Source organism: Leptonychotes weddellii, chromosome 10 (genome assembly GCF_054177405.1).
Source record: "Leptonychotes weddellii isolate Sample4059 chromosome 10, ASM5417740v2, whole genome shotgun sequence".
Lineage (NCBI taxonomy): Eukaryota > Metazoa > Chordata > Mammalia > Carnivora > Phocidae > Leptonychotes > Leptonychotes weddellii.
In genome coordinates this window covers 79,035,961-79,061,654 of record NC_138378.1, presented here as the reverse complement: position 1 = coordinate 79,061,654, position 25,694 = coordinate 79,035,961, and the positions used below count along the sequence as shown (strand labels likewise).

General features: G+C 54.6%; 3 protein-coding genes across 10 annotated transcripts; 2 read left to right on the top strand and 1 right to left on the bottom strand.

Annotated features, from left to right (window-relative positions):
* The first annotated feature begins 953 nt into the window (after positions 1-953).
* On the top strand, positions 954-15,955 carry RTKN (rhotekin). Of its 6 annotated transcripts, XM_006735310.3 has the most exons (13): positions 2,537-2,659; positions 3,012-3,433; positions 9,352-9,551; positions 11,307-11,368; positions 11,484-11,537; positions 11,636-11,753; positions 11,959-12,168; positions 12,915-13,009; positions 13,113-13,219; positions 13,456-13,584; positions 14,246-14,414; positions 14,574-14,678; positions 15,259-15,955. In XM_006735310.3, the coding sequence occupies exons 2-13, from the start codon at positions 3,362-3,364 to the stop codon at positions 15,591-15,593; spliced, it is 1,656 nt and encodes a 551-aa protein (XP_006735373.1). In that variant the 5' UTR covers positions 2,537-2,659; positions 3,012-3,361; the 3' UTR covers positions 15,594-15,955. The 6 variants fall into 6 exon arrangements, with proteins under 6 accessions (XP_081652738.1, XP_081652737.1, XP_030886042.1 ...); XM_081796612.1 differs by lacking the exons at positions 2,537-2,659; positions 3,012-3,433; positions 15,259-15,955 and adding exons at positions 954-1,340; positions 15,072-15,252; XM_031030182.2 differs by lacking the exons at positions 2,537-2,659; positions 3,012-3,433 and adding an exon at positions 957-1,340 and having other exon boundaries at positions 15,175-15,309.
* Positions 15,956-16,086: 131 nt separating this feature from the next.
* On the bottom strand, positions 16,087-19,821 carry WDR54 (WD repeat domain 54). 3 transcript variants are annotated; one of them, XM_031030183.2, is made up of 10 exons: positions 19,737-19,821; positions 19,136-19,413; positions 18,904-18,966; positions 18,450-18,516; positions 18,304-18,357; positions 17,847-17,974; positions 16,857-16,957; positions 16,620-16,782; positions 16,352-16,426; positions 16,087-16,273 (listed from the first exon to the last, which is right to left on the bottom strand). In XM_031030183.2, the coding sequence occupies exons 2-10, from the start codon at positions 19,355-19,357 to the stop codon at positions 16,142-16,144; spliced, it is 1,005 nt and encodes a 334-aa protein (XP_030886043.1). In that variant the 5' UTR covers positions 19,358-19,413; positions 19,737-19,821; the 3' UTR covers positions 16,087-16,141. The 3 variants fall into 3 exon arrangements, with proteins under 3 accessions (XP_030886043.1, XP_030886044.1, XP_030886045.1); XM_031030184.2 differs by having other exon boundaries at positions 16,629-16,782; XM_031030185.2 differs by having other exon boundaries at positions 19,283-19,413.
* On the top strand, positions 19,666-25,603 carry C10H2orf81 (chromosome 10 C2orf81 homolog). Its single transcript, XM_006735307.3, has 4 exons — positions 19,666-20,020; positions 22,976-23,206; positions 23,300-23,521; positions 23,689-25,603. The coding sequence occupies exons 1-4, from the start codon at positions 20,003-20,005 to the stop codon at positions 25,066-25,068; spliced, it is 1,851 nt and encodes a 616-aa protein (XP_006735370.1). The 5' UTR covers positions 19,666-20,002; the 3' UTR covers positions 25,069-25,603.
* Positions 25,604-25,694: the final 91 nt, after the last annotated feature.

Genomic DNA, 25,694 nt, shown 5'->3' with positions numbered 1-25,694 from the left:
CACTGAGTAATTTGCCATAGCAGAACAATTCTAATGTCTCTAAAGCTAAAGGCAAGTATTTCTCTGGCTCCAGCCCATCTGCTATGAAGGAGCTTCACTGTCTCTCAAGTTCTCTTCAGTAAGTTCTGGAGTCCCCAGAAGACTCCCCAGTGTGGTCAGCAAGCTAATATTCTGCCATTTCCTTCTCTTTCACTAGGCTCTGTGGGGGCGAGGAGAGCGCCCTTTTCTGCACAAACTGAGTGGTAATCTTGTCTTGGCCATCCAGCAGCAGCTGAAAAATAGTCAATATTGAGGTCAATGATCAACGCACCCTCTTAAGACACTTAAGGTCTGGGTCCAGGGAGCTGAGATCACCTGTGCCCCATCCAAGGGCACAAGGTGCTGCACCTGCTTCTTTATCTTCACAGCTCCACTTATGGGGCACTTGTTTTATGTCAGCACTGTGCTGGGCATTTTACACCCATTCTCGTATGTAATCCTCATAGCAACCTGAGGGATGGAGATAATCACTATATGCCCCATTGAACCGATGAGAAAAACCGAAGCTCAGAAAGTTCAATGACTGGGTCAAGGCTCCACGCTTAGTGACAGAACGGGATTCCAAGACGTGCTTAAGCACTGCCCCACGAAGTGGGTGGATGGGCAGGTGGCCGTGAGTGGGGAACTTAACGCGGGAGGGGGACGAAGAAGGGACATTTGGGACTGCAGGAAGTTGAAATGAGCACTTCGGAAGCTGCTTTGGGGCGCAACTGGGCGCGGTCCCAGGGCCCAGCCAGAACCGCAGTGTGCCACGCGGCTATCCCTGTGGCCAAGGGATTTTCCGCGCGGAGGGAGTGCGGCTTGCCAGGTGGGGGCGGCTGGTGGGGCGGGGCTTCCCTGGACCCGCCCCTTGCCCAGGTGAGGCGCCTGAGACTGGGGCGCGACCGGATGATGCTCCCCCGCAGTGCTCGAGAAGTGTAGGGTGCCTGGCTGTCGGGTTGTCGGGTCAGGCCTGCTTGGCGCCCCGGGACTGGCCGGGCCGGCCGAGCCTTTGGCGGGCGTGGAGAAGGAGGGTGCCGCGCCCTGCCCGGCTCAGGTGTCGTCTCCGGGGGCGGAGTTTGGGAACTGGGCTGCGGGAGATTCCCGGCCCGACCGGCGGGCGGGCGTCGAGGGACAGAAGCGGACGAGACCAGACACAGCCAGGCGGCTCAGGGAACACGCCGAGCAGGTAAAGGCGCGGGGCCGTCAGCATGTTCTCGCGAAACCACCGGAGCCGGGTCACCGTGGCCAGGGGCTCCGCCCTGGAGATGGAGTTCAAACGCGGCCGCTTCCGACTCAGCCTCTTCAGCGACCCGCCCGAGGTGAGCCCCACGTCCCTGCCTTCCTTCCCCTTCCCTGGCTCCCGCAGCCCAGGCTGCCTCGGCCCCCCGTCCCCGCCCGCGCTCACGCCGAGGGGCGGAGACGCCGCGGTTCGGGTACAAACCGGTTGTTGTTGACTTCAGAAGCGAGGCGCGGACCGTCTGAAAGTTCATCGGACCCCTCTCAGAAAGCTCAGACACTCCCTGACCAGTTGGGATGACTTGCCTCTGCCTGGAAAAACTCCGGGTTGGCTTCACTGTAAGGGTCCGCAGGCTCGATTCCCAAAATATGCCTGGACCCGACCCCTCCCGGGCATCCCCGTCAGGGCGGTGGGCAGGTAGGCGGGCCCCAGTCCGCTCGGACTCGGCCGGGGCGCCCGCTTCTTCCCCGGCCGCCGGCCCCATGTCACAACCTGTCTCAGCCGTCTGGGACAGCCTTCATCAACTGGACTTCTAGGCCCCGTCTGACCACTTCGCTGAAGCCCTCCCCAACTGCTCCTATGTGCCCCTGAAGGGCTGAGTGTGTGTGTGTGTGTGGGGGGGTCCCTTTTAACGATTTGGGTTATTTACCACACCAGAACTTTGAAGTCCCGCCTCTAGTCTGACAGTTTCCTCCCCCGGCCCACCGCTCTACCCCTTGCCGGGTCCGAGCCCTACCTGTTACTCCCGGTGGAGACCTGGGAGTTGCTGAAAGGTGTGGGCCTGAGCTAGGACTGAGAAGGCGAGTAGCGACAGCAAAGAGGCTGTCCCGAGGTCAGCTCTCTTACCCTGCTGGGCCTGGAAAGGGTTAAGTGAGGGGGCCTTCCTCCCGCCCCCCTCTCCCTCCGGGCCGGGATTCCAGGCCTGGCTTCTGCCCTTTCCCCCCAGCCTGCCCAGAACAAAGGCCTTTTCACAGCCACGTCCTGGTGTCCCGGGCCTTTTCTGACTCAGAAGCTAGAGGACCTGGGGGAGAGGGGCTTAGTCGGGTCCCTTACCAGCAACCCCGTGCGGGGCCAGCGTGGGGGAGGGAGAGGCGAAGCCCGGGGACCAGGAGGAGGGGCCTGTGGGCTGGGGCCGCCCCCGGGATAAGTCGGGCCTGAGGGGCTGGAGCAGAGGAGCCGGGGCGGAGTCGCAGGGCCCGCCGGCCGCCGAGAGGAGTGTGACTCCGTGGGCCCGGGTTGGAGGTTGGGGTGGGGGAGGTTGCAAAGCTGCAGCTGGCTGGGAATCGGGGCTGGTTTCCTGTCTGGAAGGGAAGGGGCCCGCAGAGGGGAGCGGGGGCCGCAGCAGACAGGCACACCCCTGTCTTTCTCCCTCCCACACCTCCCTTCTGCTGGAAAAGCGAGGTAATTGTGAGCCCAGGGTGGGGCGGGCTGGAGAAGGGCCCCAAGTTGGAAGAGGTGGCCCTGGGGGTTGGGCCGAATTTACCCCTTTGTCCCGCTCCCTGGGCTCACTCTCCCCGCAGGTACTCAGCTCCATCCTTCTGCGAGTGAGAACCCCTCTCCGAAAGCTCCGACCTCCTGCCAAACCCCACAACTCTGTAAAACCAGCCTGAGGCGTCCCCGCCCTGCCCCCTTCCAGCTGTGCCTGCCCCTCAGGCCCTACCCGCACACAGTTTCTCTGTCCGCTGGGCCCGGGATGTGGGCGGGGGCTGGGGAGGGGCCAGAGTCGGAATGAAAGGGCCTTTTTCTTCCACAGCTGGGAGAACAGCTGCCACCAAAGCAAGACTGGACACTCTGTGCCCAGAGCCCCCTCTGCAGCTGGCCTCCCTTCCTGGGACCCTGCTCTTTCTCACCTCGCTTTCCTTTCCTCCCATGCCTGGCTCCCACCAGGGCCCTGGAACAGTGAGTGGTAGGCAAGGAAGGTTTGTCACCGCAGCCAGAGGGGTGTAACAGGAGTGCAGAGGGACGGGGGCAGCCTCTGCCCTCTGCCCACCTCTTTCAAGACCAGGGGAGCAGCGGGAGGAGGAATTGTGGAGCAGCGCGGTGCCTGCCCAGCACCCCCCCTCTGGAGGGGTCCACAAGGGAAGGGGCACTGGGGGCACAGAGATGCAGGACAGATTGCACATCCTGGAGGACCTGAATATGCTCTACATTCGGCAGATGGCGCTCAGCCTGGAGGTAACGCCCCCACCCCCAGAGTACACCTCCTCTGCATGCAACCCAGCCTCAGTTTGTGCCCTGCCCATCCCTGCCGGAGCTGAGGAGGGAGGGGGGGCCTGCTCCAAGTGGGGAGAGGGGACAGGTGGTCCCGTGTATCTTGCGTTAAGTGCTGTGTGTGGACCTATGCTCAATTCTGCCAACCAGAGCATTCTGTTGGCAAAAGGGTCTTTACACCTATTTCTGAAAGCTCTGGGGGTGGGTGTGGATATGTGTTTTGGGCCTGAGGGGTCCTTTTAGGTGTGGGAAGAAGAGAGGACTTCAGTGTAAGAGAGGTTTGCAGGAAGGATATGGCCTTGCTAGAGAAGGAGAAGGGGACTCTGTGACGGGATGTAAGGATCTGATGGCCCTGGAGGTGGCAGGGAGCTGTTTATTCATTTATTTATTCTTAAACACTTTTATTGAACAGCTCCCATATGTCGAGCTCCTTCCTAGACCATGGGATGATACCTCAGTGGACCAGACAGGAAAGGCCCATTCAACTGGGGGAACACAATAAACACGCAAACATAGAAATTATCTCCCGTAGTGAAATGATGATAAAAACGGGGATGTAACACACATCAGGGAAGGCAGCATTCAGTGTGGAGGTCAGAGAAGGCCTCTCTGATGAGATCATGAGCTGAGACCAGAAAGATATGAAGATATGTGAAGACTGGAGGAAGGGATTTCCAACTAGAGGGCATAGCAAGGGCAGAGGCTCTTAAACGAGGCTGTGTTCCAGTTCCAGTGTGGCTGGAACATAGGAGTTGGGGCTGAGATCATGGGCAGAGCCCAGATTAAGGCCTTACACAAGGCCTTTTACTCTAGGTGCGATGTTGGCCCACCCAAAGGTTTTAAGCAGGGGAACAACTCACCTAATGTTTTAAAATAATGGCTTCTGTGGTGAATAGGCTAGGTAGGTGTGGCGGGTGGGAGAGAGGAGAGTTGACAAGAGAGATCGCAGAAGACCACCAGATAGGAAGTTGTTATGGCCTTAGGGGAGTGAACCTGGTGGTGTGGATGGAAGTGCTCGTGGTGGAGACAGAGAAGGGCGTGGATTTCAAATGGTGGTGGTAGATCTGACAGGGCTTGTTGATGGGTTGGCCATGAGTACTGGACACGGATGGATTGGCCTCATGGCAAAGAGAGAGCTCTGGGATGATTCCCAGGTATGGCCAAGCTGGGTGATGTGGCCATTTACTGAGAGGGGGCAGGTGAAGGAAGCTATGGAAGTGACCGCCTGGACAAGGCAAGAGTTTGCTGCTGAGGAAGGTCAGAGGCGGACTGTAAAGAGTCCAGATCAGGAATGGCAATTTATTGCAAGTGTTGCCTCTCTCAGCCCTGGCCCCCACTCCCTGGACCATAGTAGACACTGCTAGTCAACCCCGGCGCTCTTGACCAGCAAGCCCAGACGTGGACTCGACATCTTTCTCAGCACTTCCTTGGCACAAATTGTGCAGGTTGTTTCCTTCACAAGGGCACCAGCCAGAGGCAGGAGTCCCAGCCTGGTTTCGGGCTCTATCGGGAGGGGACACCTTTATCTAACTTGTTTGCCTAGAGAGGGTTACCTTTTTCTAATATGCAGAAAGGTGCTTAATGAACCCGTTGCGACTCTGATACTATCTATTGTCCTGTATTAGCACATGGGATAAAACCTGTTCCTCTGCACTGTCCAGGTTACTAGTTACATGTGGCTACTTAAATGTATAATTTAGTTAATTAAAATGAAATAAACAATTCCTTGGTTGCTCTAGCCACATTTCAAGATGGCTGTGGAATGTTTCCATCATTGCAGGAGATGGTATTGAACAGAGCTGGTCTAGGTATTTAAATGTTTAAATTAAGCATCCTCTCTGCTCTCCTGTGCCCCCCCCCCCCATGTAATTTTTCTTCATCAGAGGTCTATCCAAGTTCTGGAACAGAGGAGGGGGCTTAGATTTCACTTTGGTCACCTCTCCTTCAGCTAGGGTACAGGCTGAGGATGCTGTGTTCTCTCTCCACCAAACTCAGCAGTCCCCTCCCCCCACTCCCCACTCAAGAGAGAGATCCACTGATACTTCAGAGATTGGCAAGAGAGGTAGTCATGGCAGAGTAAATCCAAGACCTTCTGGAGGAAGCAACTTAAACTGCAAGTAAAGGGAAGGTGGGAGTGAGAGAAAGGTTGTTTTTAAATATGTGCTGGGCCAGGGTAGCGATTAGACTTTCTCACTTAATTCTCAAACAATACTATGAAGGAGGTGGGACACTCCCCCGTTTACAAACAGTCTCCAGAGGCTAAGTTCTCACAGCTAGTCAAATTCCCAAGCCAGGATTTGGATTTAGCCCCAGTGGAGATTCTGAAGGGAACAGAGGTGATGAGAAGCAGAGCAGTAAGTCAGGGACAGAAAAGAATGGGAGGGAGGGACAGGAAAAGACATCCACGGAGGGCCTAATGTGTGCTGGGCTTCTGCCCATGACTCATCGTCCTTCAGCCCCTTGGGCCTTGACCCAAGTCCTGCTGACATCCAACTCTGGGCTCTTTCCCAGGAGAGTCTGGTGAAAACACTGCCTACTTCAGGAGAAAGGGGTGTGTGGGTGGGGAGGGGGGACAAGAAGCTATCCCTGGGGTGGCAAGAAGGGGACAAAACACAGGGATCTAGAAGCAGTGCCAGGATTCCTGAAATGCTCTGCCCAAAGGGTGGGAGCCAGGATTTCTAGGGCCCTCTCCTCCCTGGAGCTGTGGGAGAGTGGATTTGGGGCCAGACTGGGGTGGGGGGTGGTAGCAGGGGTGTTCGACTCATCCAGGCTGAGCCAGGAGACTTTTTCCACGGCCCCAGTTTTTCCAATTTACACACTCTCCTCCCTCCCCCACGCTCCTGGGCAAGGGGTCACCTTGGAGGGCAACCGCAATGCAGGAGGGGCCTCCAGCCTCCTGCAGCTCTAGCGGCACCAAGTCCAAAGCCTTTTCCAGGGCGACGTGGGAGCTCCGCGAGGCAATGTTGCACACGACTGGATCTCGTGGTTCTGCTGCCCCGAGCCCGGAGCCTAGCCCCGCCAGGCGCAGGGAGGGACTGCCTGCGCCCTGGAGCCCCTCGACTGCTCTCGCGGCAGTTGGGAGCTGATGTCACCGGCGCCCTGAGCGCCTGGGGCAGGGCGGGCGGGGGCACTTGCGACTCCCAGGACCCAGCGCGCCGCCAGCGTTGGTTCCTCAAGCGCAATGGACAGGGCTAGGGAAGGATCCGTGAGTGCTGGGGCCCGGACAAAGAGACTAGCCAGGAGAGGGCTTGAGCACGCTTCTCTGTCCCCACCCTCCCCCCTTCTCTCATCCGACCCTGGTGTTTGTGGCTGAAGCTGGATGCAGAATGGGATGGGGGTTGGCAAGCAGGAAAGCTTAGCTGAGGTGGGACCCTGCTGCACACAGACATAGAGGCGCTGGGGGGGGAGGGGTGGCGGGAGCTGTGTAGTCCGGGAGGGCTTCCTGGTGGAGGGGGCATAGGGACCTGGTTGGCCTACTTCTGAAGGGCCGGGAAGAGAAACTGGGAGAGGGGTGATGAAAGTCAGGCCTAGCCTGGTGGTGGCCCAGGAAATAAATTGTGGAGGAAGAGTGTGCAGGGAGGCTGCACAAGGCTTTTGAAAGCAGGAATTTAGGGTGTTCAGGTCTTGGAGACTTGAAGGCTGGAGCCCCCAGGGACAGAAGCAAGTGCACAGTGTGAGAGCTGGTGTGAGGGAGAAGACAGGTTTTGGGTGATCACATTCACCCCCCTCTTCCAGCCTGGTGCCTCCACCTGGGCTTCCTCTCAAACTAATCTCACACTGTAATGCAGTTAGTCTTCCCCCTCCTTTCTGAAGCCTTCCCCATCGCCTCAGCCAGAAGCAGACAGGGTCTGTCTCCTGTGAGCGTGTTTATGCCATGGTACGGCATTTCTGGTGCAGCCATTAGCGTCTGCAGCCCTCACCGCCCGGCTGGGTTTTAAATGTGGGCCCTCAGACAGCACAGGAACGCTCCAGGATTTGTGGGGTGAATGCTACTTCTGCCAAAGTAGCGTCATTTTGAAAAAGCATCCTCACCAGTCATGTGTACTGTGTGCTGGGCGCTGTGCTAAGTGCTTTACATTCCTGGCTTACTGAATCCTCACAACCCTAGTGTGTGCGGACTATTTCCAATCTCATTTTATAGATGGAGAAACCAAGTCTTAGGGAGGTTGAGTAAATTTTAAATAAGTCTCTTCCCAGCTTCTCAAGACTGGCAGGACTGACTCAGACCCAGGTTTGTTTTATGTCAAACCAGAACTCTCGCCCTCCACTCTCTGCCAAGACCTCCAGAGCTCTTTCTGAGTGAATGTTCCCGAGAATCCTGGTGCCTCTCTCAGTGCCTAAACCACCCCCCCACCCGTATGCACAGCCTATTTAGCCCCTCACTCCTGATCTCCTGCCCCACCTGCCTTCCCATCCCTAATCTTTGCCTCTGTCCTCAACTTCCCAAGCTGAGAGGGCCAGCAGGTGGCAGAGCCCCTAATTTGGAGTGTGTACAGGGTTCTGTGAAGTATGGGTGAACTCTATAGGGGGTATGCTTCTTCTTCACAGATCCCTTGCCAACTAGATGCCCCCCCACCCATCACTTGAGTCTTTGGGTAAACGAGGATGGTCCATTTTTCTTTAGTTGGTGGTTCTTGGCCCTGGCTACACCTCAGAATCACTTGGGGAATTTTCAAAAAAATGCACCCACTTAATTCTTAGAGATTCTTATGCAAGTCTGAAGTAGAGCCTGGTAATGTGTGTGTGTGTGTGTGTGTATGTATGCACGTGCGCATGCACATGCATTTAACTGAGAAGATTTAATTTTTTAAAAAGGTAACACAAGGGGTGCCTGAGTGGCTCAGTCGTTTAAGTGTCCGACTCTTGATTCTGGCTCAGGTCATGATCTCAGGGTTATGAGAGCCAGCCCCACATGGGGCTCCCCACTGGGTGTGAGCCTGCTTGAGATTCTCTCTCTCCCTCTCCGCCCACTCTCTCTCCCTCTCTAAAAAAAAAAAAGGTAGCACAATTTCCAATAGTACAGTAGTAAAGAAAGGTATATGTTAAAAAACAAAATAGTATAGATCTGTTTTCCATTCCTTGGCACCCAGGCCTACAACCTCTATTTTATTCATATATATATGAAGTGAGAAAAGAGAGTAAAACAGTATTACAGCATGCATACCATTATTTTTACTTTTTATTTTTTTTTGGAGAGAGGGAGGGAGAGAGAGAGCAAGCGAGCCTGTGTAAGCACAAGCAGGGGGAAGGACAGAGGGAGAATTCCAACCAGACTCCTCGCTGAGCACAGAGCCTGACATAGGGCTCAGTCTCAGAACCCTGAGATGATGACCTGAACCAGAATCAAGAGTCAGATGCTTAAACGACTGAGCCCCCAGGCACCCCCTCACTTCATACGTTTTGAAGATTATTTCATGTCTGCATATATATGTCTACCTCAGTCTTTAATGTCTGCAATATTCCATATTCCAGAGAAATGCTGTAACTTATTTAACCAATGCCTGAATGAAGGACTTTTAATCTTGGTGTTTTAAAACAATGTTGCAGTGAATATGACTTTGCTCACATGTAACCAAATTTGTAGGATGAACTCCTAGATATTGAATAGCTGGATTAGAGGATATGTGAATTTCCAGTTTAATAGATTTTTCCAAATTGTGCTCAAAAGACGCTGAAGGAATTTATACTCCTACCATCAAATGCATGAGGACATCTGTATTTTTATAAAGCTTCTCTGGTTATTAGTGGGCAGCTGGGGTTGAGGTGCCTGAAACATAAGTTTCTTAGTTTCTCCTGGGCCACAGCCCACTTGGGGACCGGAGGGTGCTTCAGCCTGTCTCCAGCTGACATTTCCTTCTCATCCTTTTCCCCACTCTGTCTAGGACACAGAGTTGCAGAGAAAGCTAGACCATGAGATCCGCATGAGGGAAGGGGCCTGCAAGCTACTGGCGGCCTGCTCGCAGAGAGAACAGGCTCTGGAGGCCACCAAGAGCCTACTGGTGTGCAACAGCCGCATCCTCAGCTACATGGGCGAGCTGCAGCGGCGTAAGGAGGCGCAGGTGCTGGGGAAGACAGGCCGGCGGTGAGCACGGGGGAGGCAGGCCTTACGGCGGGTAGTGGTGCAGGGTGCGTATGTTCGGCGCGTGGATCACCCTGAAGATGACTTCCCCATGAAGCCCCGTCAGAAGCCTGGGAGACCCCTTGGTCTTTTATCACCACAGTGTGCTGCCCAAAGGTGCTCTAGTGAGTAACTAGGGCTGGATTCAGGAAAGCCAGTGTATCTGGTGCAAGGCTGGCAGGCTGAGGGGTTATAATGTGAAAGTGCTAATTTGCTAAGCCCTGCCTGTGGTCTGATGAGGCAGGCTGGCTGGCTTCTGGAAAGCTGATTTTCTTGAAGTCAATTCACCAGATGGCCAATTTACCACAAACTGACAATAGTGTACCTGAGGTTCACCATCAGGAGCAGTGCTTAAGAAAGGAAATAATAAAAAAATGTTTAAAGGAACACCTACCCATTCACATAAATTAGATCATGTATTTTAAGAGAGGTCAGCTTTGGATGTGAAACACCAGCTACACTGACATTAGATGCTGCTGATCTGACAAAGTTGCAGTGAAATGGTTGAGGTGATGCTCCGGTAAAACTAAAATGTTGGAGACAATACCTGGCAAGTTTATCATCCTGAGAATTGGCCACTTTTGGTAAACTGATCATTTGGAAAACTGGCTTCTGGCAAAGTAAGCCTGTTTGACCCCACAAGGCTGAGTGGGGACAAAGTCGCAGCCACTCACTGGCATGATGCCCATCCCAGTTCTGCCATGAAGGCTGCCACAAGGAGAGGTTGCCTGGAGTCCTCCAGAGCTCACCCATGAAGCCCCCAGGGGAAGGCAGATAACCTTTGTGGCTTCTCCACAAAGCTAACGGGCAAGCAGACAGGGGGGCAGTTCCTAATGTGAATTTGCTGTCTCCTGAGAGGCAGCCATCAACAGGCTCTGCCCTGCCCAAGTCCCCACACAGCCTACACAGTGTGGGGTGAAGTACACCCCAAATCACTGACAACTAAATGCATTGCTCTCAGTGCCACATCTAGCTTAAGGTCCTACTAAGTTGCTAATTACATTAGTGGCATTATGAATTTGTAGGGCTAAGCTGGCTGTCACCTTAGCAGAGACACGTGCTTGATGAGTCCTGTTGAAGGGAGGGGAGGGGAGAAAGGCCAGGTGTCTGAGGCCCTGCAGTGGGGGCTAAGGAACTTGGGGTACTGGGAAGGCTCAGCCTACCCAGGGACGGTAGAGGAGAAATCAAAGCTGAGGAGGAGGGAAGAGAGAGGTTTGTGGCAAATGGAACACAGATGTTCTTTACTTGGGTTCTTGATTTTCCGACTGACCCAGTACCCTCCTATATCAAAGAAGTGATAATAGGTTGAAGAACAGCCTCCCCTATTGTTAAAAAGAAAGTCTGCAAATTCCAAGTCTGGGGTCTAGTGCAGAAGAGCCCTTGAGGAGTCTCTCTGCAGGCACCTGTTCCCTCAAGCCTCACTTGTGCCTGGCAGGGGTCTGGGGGAGATGGGCAGAGAGGGTGCTTGGAGGGCGAGGAGCCTGGAGCTTGTACTGCCTGTGAGCTAATGTGCCTCTAGTGTCCCCAAGCCCAGCAAAGCCCTGGGTTCAAGTGACAGCTCTAACAGTCCCTCAGCCCTGCCCTCTCAGCCTGGCTGGGGACCTGGGGGCTAGGCCCTGGGCTGCAGGCATTCTAGAGCCCTTGGGAACCGGGATGGGGTGGCAGGGGGAAGGGAGTAATGTCTAGAGGCCAGGCCAGGATACTGTGATTTGCCCACAGGCCTTCTGACAGTGGGCCGCCTGCTGAGCGCTCCCCTTGCCGAGGCCGCATCTGCATCTCTGGTAAGAGGCACAGAACCCCCCTCCCCCCCCTTCCCCCCAGCCGCTGGCATTCCTTGCCCAACCACAAGATCTCCTGCCCTGTCTCAACATCTCTTCCTGCCCCTCTGCCCCTCAGACCTCCGGATTCCACTCATGTGGAAGGACACAGAATATTTCAAGAACAAAGGCGGTGAGTTCCACACATGCTGGGACAAATTGAGGGGAGTGACCTGAGGTTGGAGGCTCCTGTGGGGCACTGTCTTTACCAGTTTGGGCCTCTGTCCCCAGACCTGCACCGCTGGGCTGTGTTCCTGCTACTGCAGCTAGGGGAACACATTCAGGACACAGAGATGATCCTGGTGGACAGGACCCTCACAGACATCTCCTTTCAGAACAACGTGCTCTTGTGAGTGCCTCGTCCCTGTGGCTCCCTCCTTTCTCCACTCTGCTCCAGTCCTTGGACGGAGCTGCAGGGGAGGAAGGAAGATGGGCCTCACCTGGGGAGCTGTCCTATACTTGCACCACCTCCATCTTCCACCCCCACCCATCCCCTCATGCCTCCCCGGACTTCCCCAGGGCCAGCCTCCTCTCTTCCTCCCACACTCCTATAGCACCGAGGCAGGGCCAGACTTTGAACTGCGACTGGAGCTGTATGGGGCCTGCGTGGAAGAGGAGGGGGCCCTGGCTGGAGCCCCCAAGAGGCTTGCAACCAAACTCAGCAGCTCCCTAGGCCGCTCCTCAGGGAGGCGTGTCCGGGCATCGCTGGAGAGTGCTGGGGGTTCGGGGAGCAGTCCCATTTTGCTCCCCACCCCGGCTGTGGGGTAAGGCCCTATATCCCCCCCACTGCCCTCAGCTGCGTATGTCCTGGCTACGGGTGGCCTCTGAGCTGTGTTGAGAACGCAGACCTCCTTTGCACTGCTGCCACAGCGTGCAGACCTACATGAATGAGCAGGGGCCACACAGCTGGGGGGCACCCTGGCCTGTGCCCTGGAGCTGGGCCCAAGTCAACCGAGAGGACCAGGAGGAATGCAGGGAGAGCTAAGTTCAGGGGTCTTCAGTTTTTTGCAGCAGCAAATGCATCTTATGTTGACAGAACAAGTGCCCTGGTTGGAGCAAAGTAGCCTGGGTCCTGCAGCGTTGCCTAGTGGCACCTGGAAGCACCGAGTGGAAACACTGGGTCTCTGAGAAGCAGTTTAAGACGCTCTAGGGCAGTGACTTTGCTACCTTTGGGGACAGACAGGAGGTCAAATTCCGGCTCCACCACCTACCAACTATAAATTATGGGCAAATTTCTTAACTTCTCTAAGCCTCAAGCTGTCTCATCTATTGACGAAACAACGCCACCTATCTCCCAAGGCTGTCGTGGGAATACAGTGGGATAACATATAAAGCACAGGACGCGGCACTTAGCAGAAGCTCGGTCAATGTTCCCACCCCTGTGGGGGAGGCAAGCTAGTTTTCTGTGGGACAACCTGAACAATGGGGCAGGTCTGCTCCACCCTCAGAGCGCCTGCCGTCGAGGACGCCCATCGCTGGGCTGAGGCCCACTTGTCTGTCTGTCCTGCAGTGGTCCTCGTTACCACCTCTTGGCTCACACGACGCTCACCCTGGTGGCAGTGCAAGATGGGTTCCGCACACACGACCTCACCCTTGCCAGCCATGGTGAGTATGTGTTGTGGAGGGGCGGGGACGCTGGACAGTAAGAGGGGCTGTTGGATGGTCCCTTCTCATTCCCCACCCTTACCCTGCGCTTCCTGTCCCCCAGAGGAGAACCCTGCCTGGCTTCCCCTTTATGGTAGCGTGTGTTGCCGCCTGGTGGCTCAGCCTCTCTGCATGACTCAGCCTACCGCAAATGGTACCCTCAGGGTGCAGGTGAGGGGCCCTGAGGTGTAGAAGGGAACATGGAGAAGGCAAAGGAGAGTTGGATCATCTAGGCACTGAAGGACTATTGAAAAATCAAGATCTGGGTGGAGGAAGGAGGGTTATGGCAAGAAGACAGGAGGATCAGACACAAGGGTGGGCAGAAAGGAGCAGACTGTCATTGGGGGAATGGGAAGAAGGGTGTTGGGGGTGTGATTCCCCCAGGAAACCTTGCGTCATTTATGCAGCAAGCTGGGGAGCTGCAGGACTGGGCGCGAGTGCATGGAGTCCTGAAAGGCACAAGCCTCTTCTGTTACCGGCAACCCGAAGACGCAGACACTGGGGAAGAGCCGTTGTTTACTATTGCCATCAACAAGGTGATGGGTCCCTTGGCGGTGAAGCTACCAGGTGCCAGGGCCCAGGAGCGTCTCCTTCGGGTCCCAGGAGGGTGGGTGCAGAGAGATGGAAGTCTAGCCAGCTGCTCCTAAGAGCACTACACCCAGCTTCAGGGCCGGGAATGTTCTCACTGGCGTCACTGGGAAAGGCTCTTCTCACCAGCTTCAGCCTCTGCCGAGTCCCACAAAGAGGGTCCCACGGTCAGTTTAGGATTTTCATCCTCTTTCCGCCTTTTCCCTCAGATTCCAGTCTGCATTTTCTTCACCCTTTCCCGGCTTTCTCTCCCAACCCAAGTCCAATGACCCCTCTTGATTTCTGAGCCCTTTTGCTGGCTTTCCTGCCGACTTTTATGAAAGTACTGAGGGACATTAGGCCTCAGCATTCCTGCTCTCCTCCCTCCGTGCCTTCCGTGCCTCACTCAATCCCTCTTTCCCTGTCTCTGTCTGTTCTTCTTTCCTGAGGATGCTGTATCTCATCCCCAGTCCTTTCCTGCCATTCCTTCCGGCTCTGCTCGATAGGAGGCAAATGAGAGACCTAACCAGCTCCTCCTTCTAAGGCAGGGATGAGCAAGCCTGCCTGATATCACTGCTGACTTCTGTGACCAAGGTGAAGGTGGAAGCAGGCCCCTTCTTTCTCCTTCAGGAGACTCGAGTGCGGGCAGGGGAGCTGGACCAGGCTGCAGGCCGGCCCTTCACCCTGAGCATCAGTAACCGCTATGGGGAGGATGAGGTGACACACACCCTTCAGACAGAGAGTCGAGGAGCCCTGCACAGCTGGATGGAGGCTCTGTGGCAGCTTTTCTTTGACATGAGTAAGAGGAGGGGGCTGGTTTGAACCTTTGGGAGGGATGGGGTTTATTTTTATCAAAGGCCTCTATTTCCAGAAAGTGTGGAAGGGAACGTAGCAGGGGAGAGGATGGCCTGGCCCTTCGGTGTTCCTCCTCCCACCCCAGTCCTTGCTCTCCCTTCAGGCCAGTGGAAGCAGTGCTGTGATGAAATCATGAAGATTGAAACCCCTGCTCCCCGGAAACCACCCCAAGTACTGGCCAAGCAGGGGTCCTTGTACCATGAGATGGGTGAGTGAAAGTACACTACGGGAACCTGATGGGAAGTGGGGTTGGGGGCTTCAAGGGAGCTCAGATAATGGAAACAGAGAAAGCAATAGGCTGAGGCAGAGTTCTGGGAACCCAAGGTCCTCTCAGTCCTTTTGTCCTTGTTTCTCTTCTCCAGCCCTTACAGCCATCTCCACCAAAGTTCCAAACAAACCCCCAAAGAGCCAGATTCATTTCATGGATTTCTTTCCTAATTTCTTCTTCTCTTGTTTCCCTCTCTGCATGTGGATTCCTGTCTCTTCCTCTGACCCTTCACTTGCCTGGCACTGCTTTCATTTTCCTCCTCTTTCTTGATTTTTTTCACCCACTTCTGCCCACCCCCTCATCTCCGTCCCCCCTGCACACCGTATCCCATAGTTTTATCAGAGCCCGTGGCTCCAGGGGGCCCAGGTGAGGGGCTTCTCCTGCAGGATAACACAATCTCGGCTGAGATCCGGGCTTTGCTTTCCTCCTATTACAGTGACAGGTGATGATCAGGGCTGGGCAGGCCTGAGGCCTAAGCTCTGACCGGCCCCCTCCCCTCAACCCCTTCCTGGTGTCACAGCTATTGAGCCGCTGGATGACATCGCAGCAGTGACAGACATCCTGGCCCAGAGGGAGGGCGCAAGGCTGGAGACACCCCCACCCTGGCTAGCAATGTTTACAGAACAGCCTGCCCTGCCTAACCCCTGCTCACCTGCCTCAGTGGCCCCAGCCCCGGCTCGGACCCACCCCATGCCCTGGGGGCGACCCCGAACATTCTCCCTGGACGCTGTCCCCCCAGACCACTCCCCTGGGGCTTCCCGCTCGGTTGCCCCTCTCCCGCAGCAGCGATCCCCAAGGTCCAGAGGCCTCTTCAGCAAAGGCCCGCCCCGCACTTGGCTCCAGTCGCCAGTATGAGAGAGAAAGGTGCTGGCAACAGGATCTGGCCAGAGGAAGAGATGACCTGTGTGCAGCTGGGCTCAGGATGCGGCGCTGTCAGCAGCAGGTTGGCCAGTGTGGCCTCCCCTTCCTCTGCTGGGCTGGGGTAGGCTGGGGAGGGGGGAGCAGAAGCCCCTCTTCGGTTGTGGTTGCCAAGGTGCTGAGGGGCTCATTCCTGGGACTGGCTGGGACCCCCTAAAACCCTTCCTGGGAGAAAACTGGAACCAATCCTGCCCTACCTCCCTGCACTAACCAGCTTTGAGGATGGCACTGAAGAGCCTTGGGAGGGAGTGCACCTCCCTTGTGACTCTCACATCAACCATTAAAGTTATTTAACAGCAGCCCTCACCTGGTTCTTGAGGACAGGTTGCCTCTCCGCTTGGTCTGGGCCTGCCTCATCCCTTCATCTCTGGAGTTTAGTTGACCGGTAGTCGTGAAGTATGACCGTGATACTGAGTAATCAGACAAGGGCTGGGTGCAGGGGTACTTTATAAATCCCACAGGGAGAAAGGCGGGCTGCTCTTCTCTCACACGCTGCTGAATCTCAGGATCTCAGCAAGGTCATAGCCAGTCACAGCAAAGGAGCTGCCAGCAGGGTCACAGAATCGGGCACCACACACCTGGGTGTCAGGTACACACTCAGCATGACAGTGCTCCACCTGGGGGAGAGGAGGGCTGCTCAGGGCCTGCCGCCTCAGGCTTGGGCCCCCCCTTTCCACTCCTCCCGCAACACACACCTCAGTGTGGCCACTCTTTGGGCTTCTGCTCAGCTTCCAGATGTGTACAAAGGTGTCCTCGGCTGCAGAGAGAAGCTATAAAAACAAAAAAAAAAGGTGGTAGGATGGGGGCATTGGCACGTGCTGACAGGGGACGTGTATAGGCTGGAGTGCCTGGCCCAGGTGCCCAGGGAGAGGGCTCCACTGAGCAGCAGACAAGCCTGTGGAGTTCCTCTCAACACCCCAGTACCAGGAACACAGGTATATAGGGATGGAGAGGGAGACTGACCTTGCCCACCTCGGGAGCCAAGTCCAGGGCACAGATGGCCCGGGCGTGGGCGCTGATCTGGACGTGCAGAGTTCCCGTACTGGCCTCATAGAGACGCACTTGCCCATCCCCGTAGCCTGCGGCTACTGTCCCATGCCACAGCTGCACGGAAGGGCACGGGACCCTGCAAGGGTGATAACCCACTTTATTTTCCTCTGACCCCTCAGGAAGGCATCAGCCCCCTTCTGCCTCACCTACCCAAATCCTGGAATTTGGGTCATTAATTTGAATTCAGGCCCTGACCGCCAGACACACAGCAAGCCTGAGTCATCTGCCGTCACCATGTCAGCCATGCAGTCCTGAGGAGAAAAGCGGGATCAGTCCTTCCCTTCCTCCACTGCTGGGTCCTGTATACAGGGCAGGGGGGAAGGGAGGCAGCATTTGCATCTTTGCCTGTCCAGGGAAAGGGCAAAATGTGGAGCCCTCACCAGCTGAATGTGGGGGTTCCCTCAGGATGCATAAAGTGCCTCCCTTGCATTCCTTAGAGTCTCACTCCCCCTGACCCGACAAACCATGTGTGAGGGGCAGGGTATATAACTGTCCTTACTGGATGGATGATGAAGCTGAGACCACAGTGTTATGATCTGGAGGTCTTGCAATGAGCCAGTCACAGTCATGACTAGAGTCCGGGCCTCTTGAAACCTCCAACCCCAGGCAACCAACATAGCCTCTGGGCCCAGCCCTGGGTCAGGTGCAGTGGAGGATATGAATTAGAACATACATACCCCATTCTCAAGAGGTTTGTAATCCAATTAGGGAGACAAGAGTTGTCTTTGAGGATAGTACCAATTCAGGGCTCAGCCAAGGGAGATCAGTGGGAGCAGGAATAGGGGGACGGCTTCCCGAAGAGAGTAGCACTGGAGGTGGGCCTGAATAGGTAGGACTTGCCCAAGCCCAGAAAAGGAGGCTGCACATGTTAGAGTTGGAAAGCATCTTAGACACCATCTGTCCCAACTCTTCAATTCACACCAGTATTGAAAAGTGTTCATGAACTATTAAATGCCATGTAAATGGAAAATCAGTCTTCATCACTGGACTTGAGGTTGCTGAAACCTGGGAAAGGGCAGCAATGTCCCCAGAGTGATCCAACTGCTTAGTGGTGGAGTCAAGACTTAAACCCAGGTCTGCTGTCTACCAAAGTGGGAAGGCTCCCAGGCTCACTGGAATTGGTAGGGGGAATCCACTCACCTGTCCCTGGGCAGGCTCGGTCGCAATGTCTGTGACTGATGTCTGGTGCCCAGCCAGCTCTTCACTCAGGACAATGTTGGGACCCTTGGCTGGGATGTCAAACACCAGTACCCGGCCCGACCACGTTCCTGCGGAACCAGTGCCCCACTGATGGTTTCCTGATCCTCCCAAGTCTCCAACCACCACACATAGCACTCCCTCCAACCCAGAAACCTTTGTAACAAAACCACCAGTCACTGCTCCAACAGCTCTACTCCTCCATTGACTACCGTTATTCTGTCTTATCCTGCCCTTCTGAAGCCCTCCGTGGCTTTCTGGAGTCTCTATAAGAGCCCCCTTCACTCCCACCCTTCCCTCTAACCCTCAAAAATTCCCTCAAACCTTCAGCATCCTCCTGGCCAAAGCCCACACCCCTATACCCCAGCACCCCCCAATGCCCTGCCTTTGGCCCCCTCACCCACACAGATGAAGTGGCCACTGGAAGCAATTCCTCGGGCAAACACAGCCTGTACTGAGTATGAAAAGGGAAAACTATTAGAAATAGCACCTCCTTCGGCCCCACCAAACACTGCATACCCCCATCCCACTCAGTCCTGCAGGTACCTGGAGACACATCTCCAGAGTCCAGTGCGTGCCAATAGACCATGACAGAGCCATCTGACTCATACATCTGGAAGACAAGAGCAAGGATGGGGGCACAATCCAGCTGACCTTTGCTGAGCTATGCTGAGTATTTCACATACTCATGTTAGCCTTAGCCCATTTAATCCTCAAAAACAACTCTGGGAGGCAGGCACTACTTTTATTCCCATCTCAGGACACTGAGGCTCTGAGAAATTAACTAAATTGCCTGAGGTCATACAGCTAGTAAAAGGGCAGGTATTGGAGATGGCACTTGGGAATCAGAAAAGATGGAAGGAATGAAGATGAGAAATAAGGAAGAATGGGCTAAACGTGACAAGTTTGGAAGTGTTTAGAGGCAACTGGGGAAGTGTTTAGGGGCCTGGGGGAAGAGTTGAGAAGACTATAGTGGGGGAGGGTAGGAAGCTCTCCTTACCTGTATTCCTCGATGTGACGTGAGTACCAGCAACACTCGGAAGGGGAGGACACACCAGTGGACCTAAAGGGAAGTGGCCCAGAGTAGGAAGAAGTGGTCAGAGTGGAGGATAGGAGGACTCAAAAGAGTGAAAAATCAGAGGCTTAGGGAAGGCCTATTCCTTGAGGCTTGGAGAGGAAGGACAGAGATGAGGACTGGGTTCAGCAACACCACTCTCAAGTCTATGCCTCACCTGGGTGATAAGTGGAGGGCTCACTCCAGCTCCCTCCTTAGCGTGGAGCTGGCGCTGGGCCAAGGGCACACCCTCAGGAGCAGCGCTGAGAAGCTGGGCGCTGGGTCCATGGACTACCCCAAAATGTGTGAGGTTGCGGGAGGGTACCTGCAGCACACTGAGGTTGTTGCACAGGGCTGCAGCCGAACATCGAAGGGGAATAGAGCGCTCCCGGCGGAACATCCTAGCGGAGAAAGGCCCGAATCACAGGCGCCCCGGAAACACGACAGTGGTGATTCCTGCGGGAGGAATGGGGGATGCTGTCATGAGGCACTGAAGGAGACCATTGGAGTAGGTCAGGATGTGATGGGGAACCCAAGGACGGCAATAGGGGAGTCTGGCGTGGGGACGTCTTGGGGAACGGGAAAGGGGAGCCCCAGGGCTGAGTCAAAGGGGCGATGGGGGAATCCCAGAGGAGGAACGGTGATGGCACAGGACCCGATGGCCCCAAGCGCCCGAGCGAAGGCAGATGAAGCAGGGTAGCCCCCAGACACTTATTCTCTCAGCTGGCTCCCCGAAGCCCCCGGCCAGAGGTCACACCCGCAACCCCAGGGTCGCTTGCCTAACTCCGGGAATCCTTCGGTCCCTGCGAATCCGCCGCCACCATAGAGACGACGCACGTACGCACGGCCATTGGGCGGGGCCAAGCAGCCCAGACAGGCAGAGCGCTGCGCGGTTGCCAGGGCAACCGTGGGCGGGGCGAGCCACTCTACGCTAGGTCAGCCGCTGGGTGCAAGGCGCCGTTGCTAGGGCGACGGTTAGGCGGAGGAGGCTGCAGCAAGGCAGGGAAGCTGCCGAAGCCCCGGGGTTGGAGCGACAGCTGCGGCGATGGCTCACGAAGGCTCGGTGAGCTTCAGCTCCGCTAGGGGTGGGCCAGAGCCGGGACCGGCCTTTAAGGTCGGTGTGGGGAACCGTGGGTCGGCCCCACGCCGGCCGTCGCCTGCCCACCATGCGGGCGTTCATGGTGACCAAGGAAGCCCCGTCGGTCTTGAGCAGAAAATCTACACCTGCACCACGCACACTAACACGCTTTGTCACACTCGGAACCTGAGGGAAAAAGTCAAATGTATGGTGCAGAGCGCAAGAACAGGAACTGACTTTGGAAGCAGCTATGCATGTAGTCTTACACTGAGGCACCCATTCAAATGGATAAATCAGAATTGGTCAGGCACTGGGGAGAGGCGTTGCTAAATAAACTCCCTTTCAAGGATTTTAGGAGGAAGGAATGGATTAAACAACTCTGAGGCTGCACTTGAAAGTCAAATTGTTTAAAAGCCAAGAATTTTTTTTTAAGATTTCTTTTTATTTTAGAGAGAGAGCGAGCCCGCGCGAGAGGGAGAGTTGGGGAGGGGCAGAGAGAGAGGAAAGGAGAAAATCTCAAGCGGACTCCCCGCTGACTGGGAGCTCCACACCGGGGCCTGAGCTGAAATCAAGTGCGGAGGCTTAACCTACTGAGCCACCCAGGTGCCCCAAAAGCCAAGAAATTTTTAAATAAAACAGATTTGAGGAGACTTCGTGCAATAATATCTCTGGCCTCTCTGGTCAGGCCACGTCTAGGTACAGTCACTATCAGGGGTGGCACATGAGAGGCTGGGAGGGTAAGTCTAAGGAACTGGCTCTCCTCTCCCAGCCCTATCTGCCCTGCTCTGGCCAAGCCTGGACTGGGCTGTGGCTGCTCCCTGGGCTTGCCACCAGGGCTGTTTTCATTAGCAGAGAAGGGAAATGAGGCTTAAGGGATTTTGAGTTCAGTGTAAAGTTTAGGAAATACCAGATATGGGGGAGAATGAATTTGAGGGGACATCTGGTAGGAGGCAATAAGGTTGGGTGGGGGTGAGGAGGTAAAGATTTGAGATTACCTTTAGAGGTAAATTTTGGAAGGAACCAAGTTCAGTGAGACTTGTAGGAAAGTGAGGAGGCTCCCAAGAATCTCCCTGTAAGTTTCCTATGCTAAAATGAATTTATGGAACTAGCCTTTTTCTTTTTATGCGGATTTTTCTTGATTATAAAAGGACACAGACTCACTGTAGAGAACTTATAAAATAGAGAAGAGCACAAGAAAGAGACGTATCCACTGTTACAATTTTAGTGTTTCCCTTTTCTTTAACATATACTGGTTTATACATCTGAGATGATACTTGGTATGTAATTTTGCATTCTGTTTCTTTCATTTATCATTACCTATCCTATTGCAAATTCTTCTTAAAATTATCTATAATCATTGCATAATATGCCTTAGTATAGAGGGCACACAATTAGCCATATATTCTCTTTTTGTTAGACATAGGTTTTTAATATTCTGCTATTATAAATGGGGAATATGTTGGAGGATATATTTTTATTTTCATTTCAGGATACGCCTTTGGATGTGTTCATAAAACTGGAATTGATATTTTTGAAGGTTGGACGTCTTTTCAAATGTTTATTAGTCATTTATGGTTCCATTTTTGTGAAATGTTAATGTCCTTTGCTTATTATCCTTGGGGGTCTTATGATTTTATTTTTTATGTGAGTTTTTAATATACTTGGGGATATTTATCCTTTTTTATATTTGTTGCAATTTTTTTTTTATTTTGGAAAGCAGGGTAAAGTCAGGCTTTAGAGTCAGGCATACCTACATATGAATTATGACTTCACTACTTCCTTGCTGTGTGATCTGGACAAATTCTGTAAAATGAAGATAAAAATAGTATGTAGTCTAAAAATGTAGGACTTGAGTGAGCGTTTGTAACTGATACACTTAAGTGCCAGTAAATGGTAACTACTGTCAGCTTGTAACTGGGAATGTCTTAAAAATAAGTATAGGAAAATTTTGCCTATATGTATACACCTCTCTAGCTATTTCTTACATAATTTTTATGCTTAGGCAGTTTCTTCTCACCCAGAGATGATATGACAATTTAACCTATTTTTTTCCTACATTTTATTTTTTGTTTATGTTTTTGTTTCATTTGTGTGTGTATATCCTTTAATCCATCTGGAATTTATTTAGATGTAAAATGATCTAAGTTGATTTGGGGGAGAGGAGGAGACTCTAAGGAGCAGTAGCCATTTATTGACTCGTCTTTAATTTTTCTGAACTCTTAAGAACTTTGAACCTTTTGAACTAGTGCCAATAGCAGGGACTGTGGAGTAGAGCTATACATAGCCAGGGTGTACTCTGTAATCTCAAGCAAGCAATGGTTAACTTGTGTCCTTTCAGTTTCTTTGTAAAATGGGCTTAATGAGATGTTATGAAAATTAAATTAACGGGGCACCTGGGTGGCTCAGATGGTTAAGCGTCTGCCTTCGGCTCAGGTCATGAGCCCTGCATTGAGCTCCCTGCTTGGCAGGGAGCCTGCTTCTCCCTCTACCGCTCCCCCTGCTTGTGCTCTCTTGCTCTATCAAATAAATAAATAAAATCTTTAAAAAAAATTTTTAAAAATGAAAATTAAATTAGCTAGGTCAGGGGCGCCTGGGTGGCTCAGTCAGTTAGGCCTCCTACTCTTGGCTTGAGCTCAGGTCATAATCTCAGGGTCCAGAGATCGAGCCCCATGTCCAGCTCCCCACTCAGCAGGGAGTCTGAATTGAAAGATTCTCTCCCTCTGCCCCTCCCCCCTCAGATAAATAAATCTTACAAAAATAAATTAGCTAGGTCAAACATCTAAAATAAATTTGACATGTAGTAGGCTCTTAGTAAATTGTTCCTTTCAGAAGGCTTTCCTTCCTACTGGACAGCTTGAGAAAGCTGCTTCCTAGTCTGTAGCTGCTTCTCCATTCCACTTCTCTGTTTTCTGGCCTGATTGCCCTGTTTTTTCCTCCCAGAGGCAGGAGAGACAGATCCGGGACCGCGGGGTGACCCGATCCAAGGCGGAAAAGGCGCGACCTCCTACAGTGCAGGTGCCACAGGTGGACATCGTGCCTGGGCGGCTCACGGAGGCTGACTGGATGGCGCTCATGGCTCTAGAGGACGGAGAGGATGTTGTGGGGGACATCTTGGCTGATCTGCTGGCTCAAGTCATGGACTCTGCCTTCAAAGTCTACTTGACTCAACAGGTGGGCCTGGATCCCGGTTCTCCAGACTCATCTGCACCCACCCACCCGTCCCTCCGGCAACGCCTGGGCTGAGACCCTTTCTCACCTCCGTAGTGCATTCCGTTCACCATTAGCCAGGCCCGGGAGGCCATGCTGCAGATCACCGAGTGGCGCTTCCTGGCCAGGGACGAGGGAGAATCTGCAGTGGCCGAGGACCCCACATGGGGCGAGGACGAGGAACCCTTGGCGTGCACGACGGATGCCTGGGCTCAGGGATCAGTGCCCGTGCTGCATGCGCCTGCCTCGATGGGGCCGGAGGAGACCTTCCCAGGCGAGGTGAGCCCAGCCCCAAACTCCCTTCAACCCCCACCCCGCTACCCTGAGCCCCACCGAGTCTTCCTTCTCCTCAGGGCCTCCCTGGACTCCTCTACCCTTAGTTCCTCTCTCCTCTTTCCCGCGTCTCACTACCCACCCTCCGCCCCTACCCCCAATGCATTTCCTAGGACCAAGGGAGCGTGGACCAGATCTCTTTAGGAAGACGGTGGATGGTGAGACGCTCTCAGGAGCAGACAGACTCTTGGGAGCATTCTCCAGAGCTGCAAGTCTCTCCGGGCCCCCCACCTACCCCAGAGCTGTTTCAGGAGACAGGGTCCGGGGGTCCTTTAGAGGACTTGGACGTCCAGGCCAGAGACCACCAGGCCACGGTGGGGTCCTTGAACGCGAGCCGCCAACCGTCGGTGGAGATGGCTCCCGATGGCAGTCCCCAACCTTCTCTGGAGGTAGCCAGCACCCAGGCCTTGACCCAGAGGGCACAGCCCCCCAGCTCCCAGTTCTTGCTGGAGGACCTCTATTATTGCACGTCCCAGCCGCACATAGCTGGGGGCTGGCTGAAGCTCAAGAAGGAGGACGTGCCCCTCATGGACTCGGGCGTGTCGGGGGCGGGCCTCTCCGCTGACGTCCCCACGGCGCTCGGCCCCTCCGCCTCATCAGAGCCACAGCAGCCCAGGTTTGCGGACGCGCTGCGGACCCGGCTTCCCTACAGGGTGGGCCGCAAGGCCGGGGTGCGTCTGGACCCCACGCGCCTGCCGCGCCACTGGGTGCGCCCGCTGGCCGAGGTTCTGGTTCCGGACTCGGAGGCACGCCCCCTGGAAGCCTACCGCGGGCGCCGGAGGGTTCCGAAGACCGAGGCTCCCGAGGCTCCTGCCAGACCGCTAGCGCCTGGACCCGATGTCCGCGTCTCCCCGACAGTTTTCTTCTCTCTCCCGCCTAGCGCTCCTTTCCCTACCTTGGGCCCCGGCCCTGGCCTCCAATCCCCCACTTTCAGCTTAGGCCTGCCATCGCCAGGCTTTGGGTCAAAGTTGCCCTTTCCCAAACCTGGGCTTGGCTTTCTTGCCACGCCGCATCTGGCCTTCCCTGATCTGGCCTGGAGCCCCAGCCCCAGAATGTGGCCTGGTGCCAAGTGGCCCAGTGGCTGGGAGGGCGAGGCTGAGTTGCTGGGCGAGATGTGGGCTGGCCGCAGCCGCGTAAATCCACAGGGCCTGGATCCCAGCTCCTGGCAGCGTCAGGATCCTCACAGGTGGCCACATACAGCACCCCGAGTCCTTGAGGCCACATCTCAGGTGATGTGGAAGCCCGTGTTGCTGCCTGACACAGTGAAGCTGGCTCCTGGTGTGAGCATGTGGAACCCAACCACCCAGGTGCTGCTCAGGGCTCTAGTATCCCAGCAGGAGGACAAAGAAAGTGGCACCTCTCTTCCCATTGAGCAGCATCCCATCCAGACAGGTGCCCCAAAGCCTCAGGTGTCTGTGAGACAACTAATGAAGAACCCAACCCCCAAAGTGTGGTCACTGCTCCCCAAGCACCTGCCCTATTTTGGGCCCTGAAGCTCAGGCAGTCGGTTCCTTCTTTCTGCTTGCCAGAATAAACACGTGAGTTGCCTTAAGGGTTGACCTGATGTCTCTGTCAGTTTCTTCCAAGGGTGCTCACTCAGGAGCAGTTGTCCTACAGTCCTAGAAGAATATAGAACACTGGTTCCAGGGAATAACCCCCTTTCCACCCTTGGAAGACCTTGCACTAGGGTCACCGTTGCTCCCCAGCAGAGGCATTCTGGAGAACCATCCCCCTCTCCACAGAGGAGTAGACATAAGGGCTGCAAGAGGGGTCTGCCTCAGTTGGAATCACTCAGAGCCTCCTTGCAGTAGGGGAGTAAGCTGACGGCTCTGCTTAAGTACACATTGATTAAAGACAGGAGAGGGGCACCTGGGTGGCTCAGTCGGTTAAGCGACTGCCTTCGGCTCAGGTCATGGTCCCAGGGTCCTGGGATCGAGTTCCACATCGGGCTCCCTGCTCCGCGGGAAGCCAGCCTGCTTCTCCCTCTCCTACTCCCCCTGCTTGTGTTCCCTCTCTCGCTGTGTGTCTCTCTCTCTCAAATAAATAAATAAAATCTTAAAAAAAAAAAGACAGGAGGAATTTGATATTTTGCTTTTCCAATCCCTGGAATTCACCAATT

What these genes read in the sequence shown, in the direction of transcription:
- RTKN (XM_006735309.3), top strand. Translation starts at nt 1,230, where the DNA reads ATGTTCTCGCGAAACCACCGGAGCCGGGTCACCGTGGCCAGGGGCTCC. An exon ending in TCTTCAGCGACCCGCCCGAG is followed by an intron (nt 1,341 to 9,351) that starts GTGAGCCCCACG and finishes CACTCTGTCTAG; the next exon opens with GACACAGAGTTGCAGAGAAA. An exon ending in ATATTTCAAGAACAAAGGCG is followed by an intron (nt 11,538 to 11,635) that starts GTGAGTTCCACA and finishes CTCTGTCCCCAG; the next exon opens with ACCTGCACCGCTGGGCTGTG.
- C10H2orf81 (XM_006735307.3), top strand. An exon ending in AAGTCTACTTGACTCAACAG is followed by an intron (nt 23,207 to 23,299) that starts GTGGGCCTGGAT and finishes TCACCTCCGTAG; the next exon opens with TGCATTCCGTTCACCATTAG. An exon ending in AGGAGACCTTCCCAGGCGAG is followed by an intron (nt 23,522 to 23,688) that starts GTGAGCCCAGCC and finishes TGCATTTCCTAG; the next exon opens with GACCAAGGGAGCGTGGACCA.
- WDR54 (XM_031030183.2), bottom strand. Translation starts at nt 19,357, where the DNA reads ATGTTCCGCCGGGAGCGCTCTATTCCCCTTCGATGTTCGGCTGCAGCC. An exon ending in GCCCTCCACTTATCACCCAG is followed by an intron (nt 18,967 to 19,135) that starts GTGAGGCATAGA and finishes ACTTCCCTTTAG; the next exon opens with GTCCACTGGTGTGTCCTCCC. An exon ending in ACCCAAATTCCAGGATTTGG is followed by an intron (nt 16,783 to 16,856) that starts GTAGGTGAGGCA and finishes TCACCCTTGCAG; the next exon opens with GGTCCCGTGCCCTTCCGTGC.